Here is a 14,185-nt window from a genome sequence, read left to right as displayed (position 1 = left end):
GGAGGAGCTGTGGGGGTTTGTTGTTGCAGAGGATAGATAGATATGATTGTTCTCGTAGCTAGCCGAATGTCACTTCTGCCCTTGGATGAATCCTGGAGTGAAATGGACTGTTCCATCCCACCCCCCAAAAGATTGTGGCTCATCCCACACCTCTGTACCTGCCCCCAAAACATCAGCGTCTGTAACCCCATTGGCCCATGCCTTGTCCCGGCCCACCTGGGAGCTCCTGATAAGGGGGCTCCGAGGGGCCATGCGGCCTCTCGGCCCTCTCCTCCTCTCTTGGACTTCCTCCCCCCCTGGGGCTTCCCCTCTCTTAAACCCTCGGTTTCTCTCTCCCCTCCCCGTCCTCCTAAGCCCGGCCACATGCTACGCCTGAGAGCACGAGGCTCGGGCATTCCTGGATCTCCAATAAACCTCTCTCCCCAAGAGCAAGCTTCAGAGATCTCTGCCTCCCTACACCCCCACCGTGCAGGAGCATAGTCATCTCACAGTTTGTTTTCTGGGGGCTCCTTCCAGAGGGTTGGGGGATTTGCATTCCAAGAGCACTCAGGGTTGCAGATTGAGGTTATGCCCAAGGGGATCTGGGGTTGGACAACACAGCTGGACTGAAGGTTAAAAATGTCCAAGGGGATCTGGGGTTGGAAAACAGTAACACCTAAAATTCTGCTGGGTCGGGAGACATCCAGGATTAAACCTGCTGGGTTGAAGGATTAACATTCCATGAGCACTCAGGGTGTAGATATGTAATGTAGACTGTTTGAAAGTAAAAGGTACCTTGTATGTGAGAGTGAGTGAAAAATAAAAGTGAGTAAATGTAGATGAATGGAAGTATATATAATGTAGATTGTTTATTTTGAGCTTTACTTTATCTCCTTGGAGGCAGGTGGATTGTGTTGAATGGTATTGTGAGAGAAAGGACTTTTTGAGTAGTTGAAAGAAGATGGTATTCAGGTTGTTAGAGAAAGTGGGAAACAGAGGCAGAGGACTTGTGAAGAAACCTGAGGAATGAACTATCACATCTAAAATGGGCAACACCAAAACACACCAAAGGAGCGTTGAAAAGGACTTGCCTAGAAAAATCAGCAAAAAGGAGTGACAAGGGAAACAGAGGGCAAGCCTGGACTGAGCACTGTACTCACCAGCGAGAAGATCACACGTACCTGCTGTGGGCAGCAGCCCCACAGGCAGGGGAGGTGGGGTTATAAGCCAAGCCAGACCTCTGTCATTCCTGTTTCTGTCTCTCATTTGTTGTCTTTTCCCTTCTGAGATAGCAGCAAGATCGTGTCACAAATGCTACAGAAAGTGTTACATGGAAAGAAACCAAAATTCCTTTTTGGTACACACACCCATGTCAACAGCCACAGACCCACCCAAATTGAGTACCTGCAGGCAAAATGGGGAAAAACTGCAGTGTACCAGAATAGGCTGGCTTGAGACTGTTTATTGGCTAATGAAGGGGGTGTTTGTGGAAAGTTTAATATATCAGACTGTTGAAAATAGATGACAACGGGGAGGTCATCCTAGAAAAAAACAACCCAGACACCAATCCAAATATGGGAAAACAGTGTTAAAAATTAACTGGTGGGGTAATGTACTGTGGCTGGGATGGTGGAATAAATGGGGATTCTTCCTTTTATGTGTTACAACTGTTATAAATGAAAATTTGTCCAGCCAAATTAACATTAAAAAAATATATATTTATTTTGCAATCAAATTCTATCTAGGCCAGCCACAAGGAAAGAACAGAGCCGAGCCCGGGGTCGGCCCTGGGTGTGCAACAAAGAGGTCAGCCTCAGCAGAGGTTTTCCTCTAAGCCCACACACCTCCATCCTGGCACAAGCAGTTTTTATAGGGAAAATTCTGCCTGAGGCCAAGATTTCGGCAGTCAGTCTTCTCTTCAGAGTCCACATGTTAATAAGATTTTCTTTTTTGGTGATGAGGGAGAACAATTCAGTGTCCGGAGTTTGTTGAATCCCTTGATGAAATTTACGGGAGGGAACGCTGCATTCACCTGTGTCTGCCCAAGGATTTCCATGATATCCATCTCGGGTCCTTCAGGCAAGGATCAGCACCGGGGGTTCCTGTATCTCCCCAGCCATGGCCCATCTCCTGGGGAGCCACACCTTCTTACTTGTAAATCAGTTTCCAATATACACCCGGTCTCACCTGCGAGGGTGGGGGGGAATGCTTATACAAACGTGTAGAGTGTTAGAGTGTTCTAACAAATGTAACAAATATTCAATGTCACATGTATAATATTAGAAATGGTGCCAATTATATCTGCTACATATAACAGTATGGTAAATGTAGCTTTGTAGATAAAATGAAGCTTTAGTAGTTAAAAAAGAAACTATGTATGTGTGTGTTGGGGGGGGGGGGGGGGTTTAAGGAATGAGATACTCGCTTCAAGGAACACGCAAATTCTCCAGAGAAGAGCAATTTGTGGTTTTCTTATTAGAAGAAGCTGATTTCTTCACGCCTTGCTCAGACTCGAAGACCACGTGGGAATTAAAGGAAACAGTTGACATACAACAGACAGAGTTTTTTGTTTCAAATAGGATGTATGCATAACCATGAAGCATATATGAATATGCAACAGTGTATTGTTTTAGGGGTGATTCCTTCATTCACAAGGTACATTCTTCTTGGCTTAAGTGCCTGAGAGCATCTGGACCTCAGATATTCTTTCTTTTTTTTTTGTCTTGTAATTGTCCTAACTCTAAATTTTTATCACTCTAATTCTATTCCTATTTTTTTCACCATTTTATTATTATTAAACTTTTAAAATTCTAAAAACCAAATGATTGGCATTTTTCACAAATTCCTATCAGGAGACAGAGAAACCATTTATCATTTCAATGGCATCATTAGATTACAAGCTGTCCTCGGAATAAGAACCAACCAGACAGCTCCAGCTCCTGACCTTCCTGCCGACCAAGCCACAGAAATGAGGAACACAACATTTCACCAGGAGATGGGATCAGATTATCTGTTAGCAGAAAAAGGAGGAGTTTGTGGAAAACTAAATTACTCAAACTGATGCTGGCAAAGAGAAGGAGAAAGTCCTGAAAAAGATAAAAGAGTAAATAGGAGAGCAGTTTATGTATTGGTCCAAACATGTAAAGGATGGGAATGGGACACGGTTTCCTGGCTCCCCGGCAGATCAGGGGTTAAACGTTGGGAGTCTCCTGGATTGTCCCCGGAAAGAGCCCATGTCTGCACGGAGATACCTTTTTTCACTTGTAAATTAGGTCTTTCTTTCTCTGCCAACTGTGGTGTCTCCAGCCCCGGCTGCAGCCACTGCTCATTTAAAACTTGAAGATTCTTTTTCTAGAGGCACAACTGACTTGATGTATATTTTACATAAACACGAATTATTCCATAACACATATTACAATGGGGCTGCGGAGATCCCCTGCAGGTCCATGGGGATGCAGAGATCCCCTGCAGCCCCTGGAGGAGCCGGGCTGGAGCTCGGCGATGCCTGAGAGGAGGCTGTGAGCCCGCGGGCAGAGGGGCCCCGCTGGAGCAGCCTGTCCTGGCAGGACTGAGCCCGTGGCACAGTGACCCACGCTGCAGCACTCGGAGGGGGCTGTGCCCAGGGGATGGACTCCGCTCCGAGAAGTTCCTGGAGAAGTCTCGGCCGGGAGAGAGCGCAGGGTGCAGCAGGGAACGACTCCTGTCCCTGAGCAGAGGGAGAAGCCCCGGGGGATGAGCTGAGCATGGCCCCATTCCCTGTCTCCTGCCCTGCCGGGGGAGGAGGTGCAGCTGGGAGCAGGGAGGCGTGGGGAAAGCTGCATTTAAGGCTCTGCATCGACTTCTCCTGCTCCTGCTCCGAGTCTTTGGAGTTTTCTGACAGAAATCTCTCCCCTGCCCCACTCACCCACAGGGCTTGGGGCAGGTTTCCCTTTTTGGGGGAAATCAAAGCGAAGCACTGATGCGCCAACGAGGGGCAGGAGAAGTGAGGCTCCTGGGCTTCCCGCAGAGGCGGAGGCACGGGAGGCGCAGGGCCGGGAAAGCCGTGGCGGGAGGCGCGGAGAAGTTTGTTTGTGTGGGCAGCTCAATCCCGGCTCGGCCCGGGCCCGTGCCGGGGCTGTTCCTCATCTCCGGCTTTCCCCTCACGCAGCCCGGGGGCGCCGAGAGCGCGGGGCGAGGCGGGGCCGTGCGCAGAGCCCGCCCCGAGCTCGCTGCCATTGGCCGCCGGTGCCGTCAGTCGCGGTTGCGGCGCGCTGATTGGTGGGAGCGGGGCGCGGCGCGGCCCCGGCGGCGGGCTGAGGGCGGCCGTGGCCGCGCAGCGCCGCCATTGGCCGAGCGGCTGTGCGGGCCCGGCAGCGGCGGCAGCGGCCGGAGCGCGGTGAGGCGGCGGCGGCGGAGCTCGGAGGCGGCCCCGGCGCAGGTGGGAGCCGCGCTGGGCTCTGCGGGGGCTCGGGGCCGGCTGCGGGCGGAGGGGGCGGCAGGGGGCTCCGGCGGCTCGCCGGTGCCGTGTCCGGCCTGTGCCGGCCCCGGGCTGAGGGCGCTGCGGGAGCGGCTGCCCGCGGTCTCCTTCCCGCCGGGGCCGGGCAGGAGCCGCTGCCGGAGCAGCGCTGGCTCGGCCCGGCTGCTGTGGGTAGGACAGAGGGGCTGCCTCGCGGCCGGGAGCGGGCGGGGAAATTCCCGTCGCCGGAGGTTCGTGTGCCCGGCGGAGAGCGAGGAGTCCTGTCAAAGTGACTTTATTGCCGAGCAGGGGCAGAGGCCGTGGGGCATTTGCCGTGCGCTCTCTGCCGTGGCTGTAGTCCGCAGCCTCCTTTTTATCCTCATTTTCCCGGCCGATCTCCCTCTGCCTTTGCCCACCGGCTGAGTTCCTTGGAAGGTTCCGACTTCCCGATGCGCCTGGAGCCTGTCCTCGTTAATGTGCACCCTCCTTTTGTAGAACAGCCGATATTCATGGCTCTGTTAAGTCTTTGTTCTACTCCTCGAAGTTCGGGAATGTAGCGGGACTTTGAGCAGCTCTCTGGGTCAATTTGTACCATTTATTGGAACTGATGGTTTCTCCCCTTATCTACAGGTGCCTGGCCCTATTTCCAGGCAGATTCACCCCGGGTCCTCTTTGGTTTTGGGATTATTCTCGGTGCCCTCATTCCCTGTCCTTTTGTAGCCGTTTGTGGATCAGGAGGCCTGGCTGCCACCTGCATGCCCTGGCTCAGCTGCTGGATGAGCTGCACTGCCAAGGTGTGGAGCATGGTAAAAAGATGAGAGTTGCTGCAGCACAGAAGAGGAGAAGCAGCATTCCTTTAACCCCTGGTGTGCCGGGGAGCCAGGAAACCGTGTCCTATATCCATCCTTTCCATGTTTGGACCAATACATAAACTGCTCTCCCTATTTTTTTTCTTAGCTTTTTTACCACTTTTCCTTTGTGATCTCTTTACCAGCAGCAGTTTGAGCCATTTAGTTTTCCACAAACTCCTGTTTTTTCTGCTCACAAATAATCTGATCCCATCCCCTGGTGAAATGTGTTCCTCATTTCAGTGGCTTGGTCGGCAGGAAGGTCAGGAGCTGGGGCTGTCTGGTTGGTTCTTATTCCGAGGACAGCTTGTAATCAAATTATGCCATTGAAATGATAAATGGGTTCTCTGTCTCCTGATAGGAATTGGTTTGCATTCCCAGGGGCTGGTCCATGGTGTTGTAGGATTTGTTCTGGTAGCCCTTCATCTTTTCCCCATTTTTGGGTGCTCCCTCAAGCTGGGGCTCCATCAATTGACCGCTTTTTTCTAATTACATCATGAAATACTTGAATTCCAACTGATTTCCCTGAACTTCTTCTAGCAAAACCCCCAGTGCTCTGATACATCCTGTACAGCACAGACAGTGACAGCAGATGTTGGAGTGGGCAGAGGGATGATCCCCCCCTTATTTTAGTGAAGTTTTCCCAACATTCTCCATTTGCTGTTTCCCTTTGCAGCTTCAGCCATTTCTGTTTCAGAGTCAGAGATCCTCAGCATGGGCTCTGCCTTCAGCTGTGCAAATTCCATCTGTGCAAGCAGGCAGAGCTTGGGGTGAGGGGCAGAGGGAATCAGCCAATTCCTGCCCCAGGCAAGAAGAGCCAGGTACATTGTCCCCAAATTGCCCCAGCAGTTTTAATTTGCATTTCTAAAGCTCCTCTCTTGGCTGCCTGCTTAAGAGTTTAGGGGTCACCTTTAAATCTTTTCTAGTGATGCAGCCTAAAGGTGAACTTCAAAAAGCCCAGATCAAAATTTTGGTATCTTTTACAGCTACGCACGAACATAGACAAAAAATCCCAAGGTAATTCAGCTTTTTCTACTTCCCCTCAGAAGAAAAACTCATTCTCGCCTCCTTTACCCAAACCTAACCAGCTATATAGAAGTATGAGTAATAAAAAAATACTGTAATGCTATAAACTTTTTTTTACTGAAACTGCAGGAAAAAGAAAAACTTCACTATTATTTAAAGTGTTAGAATCAAGGCATTCCTTGATTCTGGCCAGGATGTGCAACAGAAATCATTCCATCCCCACATAACCCGGGTGTGCAGTGAAAATCGATCCATTACATGTGGGTTTTACTAGGTTTTTCCCAAAGTTGTGCAGTCTGAAGCCCTCCTAATGCAGTGGTTTAATGTTCTGTAGTTTCAAATCCTGCAGTTTTTAGTATTTGGTTTCCAGTTGGACCCGGATTTCTTTGCATCTGCTGTTAATGAGGTGGGTAGTGCTGGATTTCCTTCTCAGCCTTTTGCAGACCAGGTGTCTGCAGCCCTGCCGGGGGCAGTGTCTGGGGTAGGTGTTGGTTGCTGTTTGCTGCTGGGGTTGATGTTTTGCTGCTGGTCGTTATCTTTGTGGGTGTCTTTTGGGCCTTCCCAGTGTGTTGAGATGTGAAACTCATCTCCACTGAGTGGTGTAACATCCCTTAAGAAAACCTTTAACATTTGTTTCCCCAAGGCCAAGGCAAACCAAGCCTGAGTAGAGAAATCAAAGGTTAACAATGTTCAAGTCTATGAGCTGGTCTATTTTCCATGGATGCACTGGCAGGCAGGGCAGTGTGTGAGTGTGAGTGAGAGCCAGAGTGGAATTGTCCCGGTGTCTCCCCAGCAGCTGTGGCAGTGCAGGCCCAGCGAGCACTGAAGCTGCAGCAGTGGCAGCAAGGGCTGGCCCCGGTGGCTGGAGCTGCCCAGGGAGGGTGGCCAGGCCGAGGATTTCAGCAGAGGAGGTGTGGGCAGGCCCAGGGCCTTGCCCCGCTGTGGAGCCCTGGCTGCTGCTGCGCTGCCTTCAGTGCAGGCTCAGGGGGGCCTCCCATCCTCCTGCTGCAGGCGGGAAGTGCAAATCTCCGGGGCTGCAGAGACCTGGAGCCCAGGCTGAGGGGTCCCCCCGTGTTCAGCTGTGCTGGCGGCTGTTTCTGGCCTCGGGGCCCCTTGGCATGGGCCACGCCACTTGGCCACCAGTGGTGCTGCTTTGCACTCCTTAGGCAGAGCCCATGTCCTGCTTGGATGTTGGCAACAGCAAAGTGCCAAGGCAGGCTCTGTGCCAGCCCAGCTTCCTGGGGGAGAGATTGCATCAGAGACAGGATTCTGGCCACAGACTGCTTTAAATGTGCATCCCTTATCTGCACCCTGCACTGGGTGGAGAATTCCCAGGGTAAGGAATTCCCAAGATCAATTGCAAGGTAGACAATTGAATATCTGCCCTGGCTCTCGCTCTTCTTCTTACCCAAGCCAATGGCAAAAGCCGTACCCATGGCATCTTGGTCTCTATCACCAGCTTCCAAAGGTGTTTCTTTCCCCATTCATTCTTTGTACCCTGCCTGAGCTCTGGGGGTGACAGGGGTTATGGAGGTCCCATTGTATTCCTAAAGCTGCCATAACCCCCTGGAGGATCTTTCCTGGAAAATGAGTTCTGCTCTCTGAGTCTGTTGCTTCCACAATCTCTTTTGTTGGAATTATTTCTTTTAGAGATACCTTAATAAGTGATCCAGTGGTTGCTGAGCAATCAGAATTGCTTTTGCCCCCCTGTTAGGTGAGATGGGGTCACCAGAAGATATTGAAGCCTTCCTGCTCAGGGCATTTCAGTGCCAGGCTCTTACAAGCACACACAGCTGTGCTGGTTGAGCTGACCATGGGGGGTAAGTTGCGCTTTGTCTGATTCCCTTTCCTCAATAACAGCGTGTCGTGGAACTCTTTTCCCTTCTGCTGCCCTTGAAGAGCCATCCACAAAGACATTTTCTTCATTTTCAGGTCAAGACTGAGCGTTCTCCAGGGCTCCAGTGTGGTGGGTCCCCAGTGGGATGGGAGCTCAGAGAGCCCTGACAATCCATGTCCATGCAGGGGTGGACTTGCTCCTGCTGAGGGTGCTGCTGTCTGTGCTTGCAGTGTCCTTGTGGGCTGCAGCTGGAGCCCTGACTCCTTCCCAGGGGCTGTTTGGGTGGGCTCTGCCCTGGCCAGGAGGGCAATGCCTCTGCCAGGTGCTTGTGGCCGACCCCGTCATGCCCTGGGTGCTGGGGCCCCCTGGGGCCCTGGGGTTGATCCCTCAGGGCTGTGGGAACTCTGCCGTGGCCTTTGCCTTCAGCTTGGCCTTTTGCTCATCCCTTCTTGCCTTCAGCTGCTGTGCCCTTGTGCCCAAGTGCTGCAGGGCTTCTTCTGCCACTCCTGCAGCCCTGGTCACTGCCTGTGGGTGCTCATCCTCTGAGAGCTGCTGAGCTTTCTGCAAAACCTTTCCTTTCTGCAGGGACCCAAAGCAAATTCTGAACAGCAAATCCTGATCCTTCCATGTGCACTCTGCATTTCCCAGCTGTTCCTTTGTTTTCCCCGTTGTGCTCAGGGTCCCTGCCCAGCCCGTGTGGCAGAGCCGGTGCCTGTCCTGCCGCAGTGTCCAAAGGCGGCCCCCCCGGCGGGCAGGGCCGGCAGCTCCCCGGGGCCGGGCAGCGGCCGGGGCGTCCCGCAGCCTCCTGGGGGCCGGGGGCCACTGCCGGCCCTGCCCGGGGCTGGTGGGGTCAGGCAGCGCCCGGCGCTGAGCCCCGGCTGCCCCACAGCCCCGGCCCGGCCCCGCAGCTCCCCACAGGCCCCAGCCCGTGCTCCCGGTGCCGCACCTCTGCGCCTGGTGCTGCCGCTGCCACCGCAGAGAAACCCCTGGCATCCTGACCTCCTGCTTTTCCTCTCCTGGAAACTGGGGATGGAAAGGATCTGGATCAGCTGGCAAATGTGAGGATAAGACCCTGTTGAAAAACATCTCAGTCCTCTGTATTTTTCTCTTTCTTCTCTTTTCCATCATCCATTTTCTTACCACATAGATTCCTCCTGCTGCTTCTTACCTGAACCATATTGCTGCACACTCCTCTTCACCTGATCCCTTCCCAGCACACCAACCCCATCCATCCCCTGTTGTCCAAATCCCTTCTCCCCTTCCCTTATTGCCCCCCTGGGTGTCCATGTCCTTAATTACCTCTGGGGAAATATGCAAACTACCTCAGCATTCTCCCAGGGACCCTTCAGAGACATTTTGGGATAATCATCCCTTTGGCCAGGACCCCTCCCTGCCTTTCCCTTTTCTCCCCTCCATGGGTGCCCTGCCATGTTCACTCCCCGAGGATCCCAGGGCACTCACTGATGAGATTTTCAGTGCTCTCTCCCTGCTGACTCTTCACACACCCCCTGATGTGTCACTCGTCTGTCTCCTGGTCACTCCCGGGTCCCCAGTCAATCCCCGGTGCTGCCGCCAGCCAAGGGAGCCGATCACCCAAAGTGGGTGAGGCACCTTCAGCTGCACTCCCTGCCCGCCGCCCCGGACGGTGGAAGGCATTCGGGATGAGCCCCAGGGTGTGTGGGTAAACTTACATCACCAGAGAATTCTGTCCACAGAGCAGACAGAGGTGTCCTGTAGAAGTAATTTCATTCCAAAAAATGGGAAAGGCCATTGGACATTCCCCATGGGATCTCTCCAACTGTTGGAGGACACAGCCTCTTTTTCATCCAAATTTTCCTGGCCACATCTCCCTCTGCTTTCCCCACTGGCTGAAGTTCTTGAGAGCTAAAGACTTCCCAGTCCACCTAATACATACCCACCTTGATATGCTCCCTGCTGTTATATAGCAAACGATATTCATGGCTCTGTTAAGTCTTTGTTGTTCCTCTGGAAGTTCATGAATTGAGCAGAACCTTGGCTGAGCAGCAGTCTGTGTCATCAATTAATATAATTTTCTGAAACCAATGGCTTCTCCTGTCACTTCCTTCTGTGCAGGTCCCTGGCCCTATCTCCGAGCAGCTTCAGAGCATCTGTTTGTAAAGACACTTTCCTGTGGTTCCTTCCATGGGGTCCCCCGTTTGTGGGACATCCCCCCTGGAGCAGGGTGTCCCCTCTGTGCTGCAGCCCCAGGGCTCGGGCCGAGCTCAGCCAATCAGAGCCCGCGGCGCTGATGACTCACCAGTTGCCAGGCAGACTCGCAGCTCCCCGCGTTCCCCACCTGGACCCACCTGCGCCCCCCCTCGGCCCCATGGCCCCGCGAGGGGAATTTGGGGAGGTGGGAGTGGGGCAGCGCCAAGGCCGGGCCCCCCCGCGCTGTCCTGGCGGGAGCGGCTGCAGTGGGGACCGAGTGCGGGTGGGAGCGGCCGAGAGCCCAGCGCTGCCCCAGCCCGACCTGCCCCAGCTCCATCCCTGCCCCTGCGCTGGGATGCTGTGGGTGTGGGGGGAAGAGGGAGCCGGCAGTGGGTGCTGGGGCTGGGGGCAGGAGCAGAAGGGGAGGAGAAGCAGGCTTGAGGAACAGAATGGTGAAATGATGCAGGTGGCAGGAGAGGGTGGGATTGTGCAGGAGAAGGAAGAATAACAAGAGGAAGAGGAGTGTGAGGAAGAGTAGAGACACAGGAGGAGGAGGAGGAGCAGAAAGAGGAAGCAGCAGAAGGTTCCACCCCTCCCTGTGTCTGCAGCCTCCCCCCAGCCCCAGGAGCGCTGCTCCCCCCACATGCAGCAGGTGACTGTGGAGGGGAATCCACGATTTTCACAGGGTGAATCTTGGTGTTTCTGAGCTTGCTTGGGATAAATGTTGGTTCTTTAGTTTTATGTGGCAGCTGAATCTTTATTTTTGGGATAGGTTTTTGCTGACTTGTGATGTTTGGGGAGTTTTTGTTTTGTGTCTTGAAATTTGTGAGATTTGATTTTTGGGCTGAATCTTGGTGTTTTGGAGGTTCTTACAGATACGAGATTCCCAATGATTTCCTGAGATGAACTTGGGCAAGGCAGAACCTCCAGTCCAAGGAGCTCTTCTCTTGTTTTTTTCCCTCAAACCAGGATTTTTAATTCCGTGGGCGTGGCTGGATGGAGGAGGAGGAAAAGCCCCGGAGATGCTGCAGGAGGAGGAGCTGCAAACCCAGCCCAGGGAAGTGCAGGGAGGAAAGAGCCCCCCTGAGCCAGGAAGGCGGGCGGAGATCCAGCCGGAGCTCGGAGCTGGTGGAGAAGCCTCATGGCAGGGAGAAGCCCCACAAGTGCTTGGAATGTGGGAAGGGTTTTAGCCAGAGATCCAGCCTGATCGAACACCAGAGGATCCACACTGGTGAGAGGCCCTACGAGTGTGGGGAGTGTGGGAAGAGGTTTCGGACCAGTTCCCATCTCCTCAGACATGAGCGGAGTCACACAGAGGAGAGGCCCTACCGCTGCCCCGACTGCGGGGAGGGCTTCAAAAACAACTCCCACCTCACTTTGCACCAGCGCATCCACACCGGGGAGAGGCCCTACGAGTGTGGGAAGTGTGGGAAGGGCTTCAGAGACAGGTCTGGCCTGATGATGCACCAGGTGCTCCACACTGGGGAACGGCCCTATGAGTGCTTGGAATGTGGGAAGAGCTTTGGGAGGAGCTCTGCCCTGAGAAGACACCAGCGCATCCACACTGGGGAGAGGCCCTACGAGTGTGGGGAGTGTGGGAAGAGGTTTCGGACCAGCTCCCATCTCCTCAGACATGAGCGGATTCACACAGGGGAGAGGCCCTTCCGCTGCCCTGACTGTGGGAAGGGCTTCAAGCAAAACTCCAGCCTCACCGTGCACCGGCGCATCCACACCGGGGAGAGGCCCTACGAGTGTGGGGAGTGTGGGAAGGGCTTCTCACAGAGCTCAGCCTTGACCCAACACCAACGGAGGCACCACTAAGGGAAGCCCTGTGAGTGCCCTGAGTGAGGGAAGAGCTTGGAGTGAGGGAAGAGAGCGAGGGAAGAGCTTGGAGTGAGGGAAGAGCTTGGTGTGCTGCTGCAGCTCCATCCCCCATGGGAGGATCCGGGCTGGATGATCCCCAGTGACCCCCGTTGGGCAGAGCCCTGGTGCCCCCGTATGGGGAATAAAACAGAGAGTAAAGCAATGGAGCTGATAAAGGGGCCTGATATCTGAGGCCTGACTGAGCAGAAACTGTGGGAGACACAGACACAGTTTCAGTCTCCCTGGGCAAGAAGTGACCAGAAAAAATGGTGTGAGTCTTTGTGATAAGATAAATGTTCCCAGGTTACTGGATGTCTCGAAGAATGTGTAACCAATGGGAAATTGCTACCAAAAACAGAGCCCTCTATAATCACCATACAAGTAAATCCCTGTATAAACACCTGGTACACTCAGTAAAATTGGCTTTGCTCTAAACTCGGATGTCCCCGTCTCTCCATGGTGGATTACCCTGTTGTGGGTGATCCCCGTTGGGTGGGGGAAGGTGCTGGAGGGATTTCTTTCCCTTCTCCTGGTGCTGCCGTGGTTTGGTTGGTAATAAATTCCCTCCCTGTGCCCAGGCCGGGTCTGTTGTCCCCGTGCCGGTGCTCGGGGCGGGATCTCTCCCGTTCCTTCTCGGCACTGCCGGGCCTCTCCTCAGCCAATGAGAGAACGCGGTGGAGAAGAGTCAGCCAATCAGCGAGAGCGGGGCTGATGACTCACCAGTTGCCGGGCAGACCCGCAGCAGGCAGTGTTCCCCACCTGGACCCGCCCTCCCTGCCCAGGGCCGGCCCCGCCGTGGGGTCCCCCCAAGTCCCTCCCCAGTGCCCCCAGGAACTGGGCTGGGTTTAACTGGGAAGCTTTACTGGGAACACTGGGAGCAGGGGGCAGGGGCAGAGTGACAGCAGGGCTGGGGGGACGCAGGACCCTCCCAAAGTCAGCGTGGGCATGGAGCGGGGAGGGGGGTGGGTGGGGGACCGGGTCCCGGCCGGGCCTGAGGCCACGGGGAGCGGCTGCGGCCGCCGGCGGCTCAGGAGCTCTGTGGGCAGAGAAAAGGGGGTGACACCAGACTGGGGGCCCCGGAGGAGCAACCACACACTGGGGGAGGGGGGACACGACCCCCGGGACACCCCTGACTTTCCTGCACAGGTAGAAGCTGAGCATAAGAGCCAGGAAGACAAAGCCCGACTCGGAGTCTCCAGTTCCTGTCAGCATCTTGCTGTGGCAGCATCCGGCAGCATCTCTGGGGCGTCCGCAGGGGTCAGGACCCCCCAAAAACTCTCACAGGTATCCAAGCCCCTTCAAGCACCCTCCTGGTCGCTTCCAGCCCACTCAGGATCCCCTGAAACCTCCCTCTTGATCCCTTCCTCACCTCCCCAGGACCCACCAAAGCCCCTCCTGTCCCTCTCAGGATCCCACAGCCTCCTTCCAGTCACCCCCCACTGCCCCAGGACCCCCAAACTCTCTCCCAGTCCCTTCTCAGCCCCACCAGGGTTCCCCCAGACCCCTCCCAGTCTCTTCCCAGCACAACCAACCTCATCCCAATCTCTGCTTTTCCATCCCCAATCTCCTCCAGGCTCACTCACATCACTCCCATTCACACCCAGCACCACCAAACTCTCTCCCAGTGTCCACCAGGACCCCCAGAACCTCATCCCACCCTCCCCAGTATCCTTCAAACACCCTCTTAGCCCTTCCAAACCCCCAACCTCCTTTCCCAGTTTAAACCAGGCTCTCTCCAACTCCCTCCCAGTTGCTCCCAGCACATCCCAGTTGCTGTCCCAGCACCCCGAATTCCTCCCCTGTACCACAGTTCCAGCTCAGGGAGTGCTCCAGGCTAACGTGCTGCACCTGGTAGCTGCAGGTGAGCTCGCCCCGGGTTGGGGTTTCCAGCAGCACCAGGAGCTGGTGGGTCCAGTCCCTGTTGGGGACCACGTCGGTGGCCACCACAGAGAGCTCCTGCTGGCCCTGGAACCACCTCAGCTGGACGTGGGCAGGGTAGAAATCCACCAAGGAGCAGAGCAGGCGGCC

General features: G+C 54.7%; 1 protein-coding gene across 1 annotated transcript in view; it reads left to right on the top strand.

Moving 5' to 3' along the window:
• Window positions 1-14,185, top strand: part of LOC144248444 (uncharacterized) — a 58,633-nt gene that overhangs the window by 18,374 nt on the left and 26,074 nt on the right. Inside the window, 1 exon segment of the mRNA XM_085565247.1 lies at window positions 11,443-12,056. Coding sequence (XP_085421373.1) covers window positions 11,443-12,056 — 614 coding nt within the window.

The sequence above is a fragment of the Lonchura striata genome, chromosome 35 (genome assembly GCF_050655825.1).
Source record: "Lonchura striata isolate lonStrDom1 chromosome 35, ASM5065582v1, whole genome shotgun sequence".
Taxonomy (NCBI): domain Eukaryota; kingdom Metazoa; phylum Chordata; class Aves; order Passeriformes; family Estrildidae; genus Lonchura; species Lonchura striata.
The sequence above is the reverse complement of the archived record's forward strand: the minus strand, read 5'-3'. Positions and strand labels throughout refer to the sequence as shown.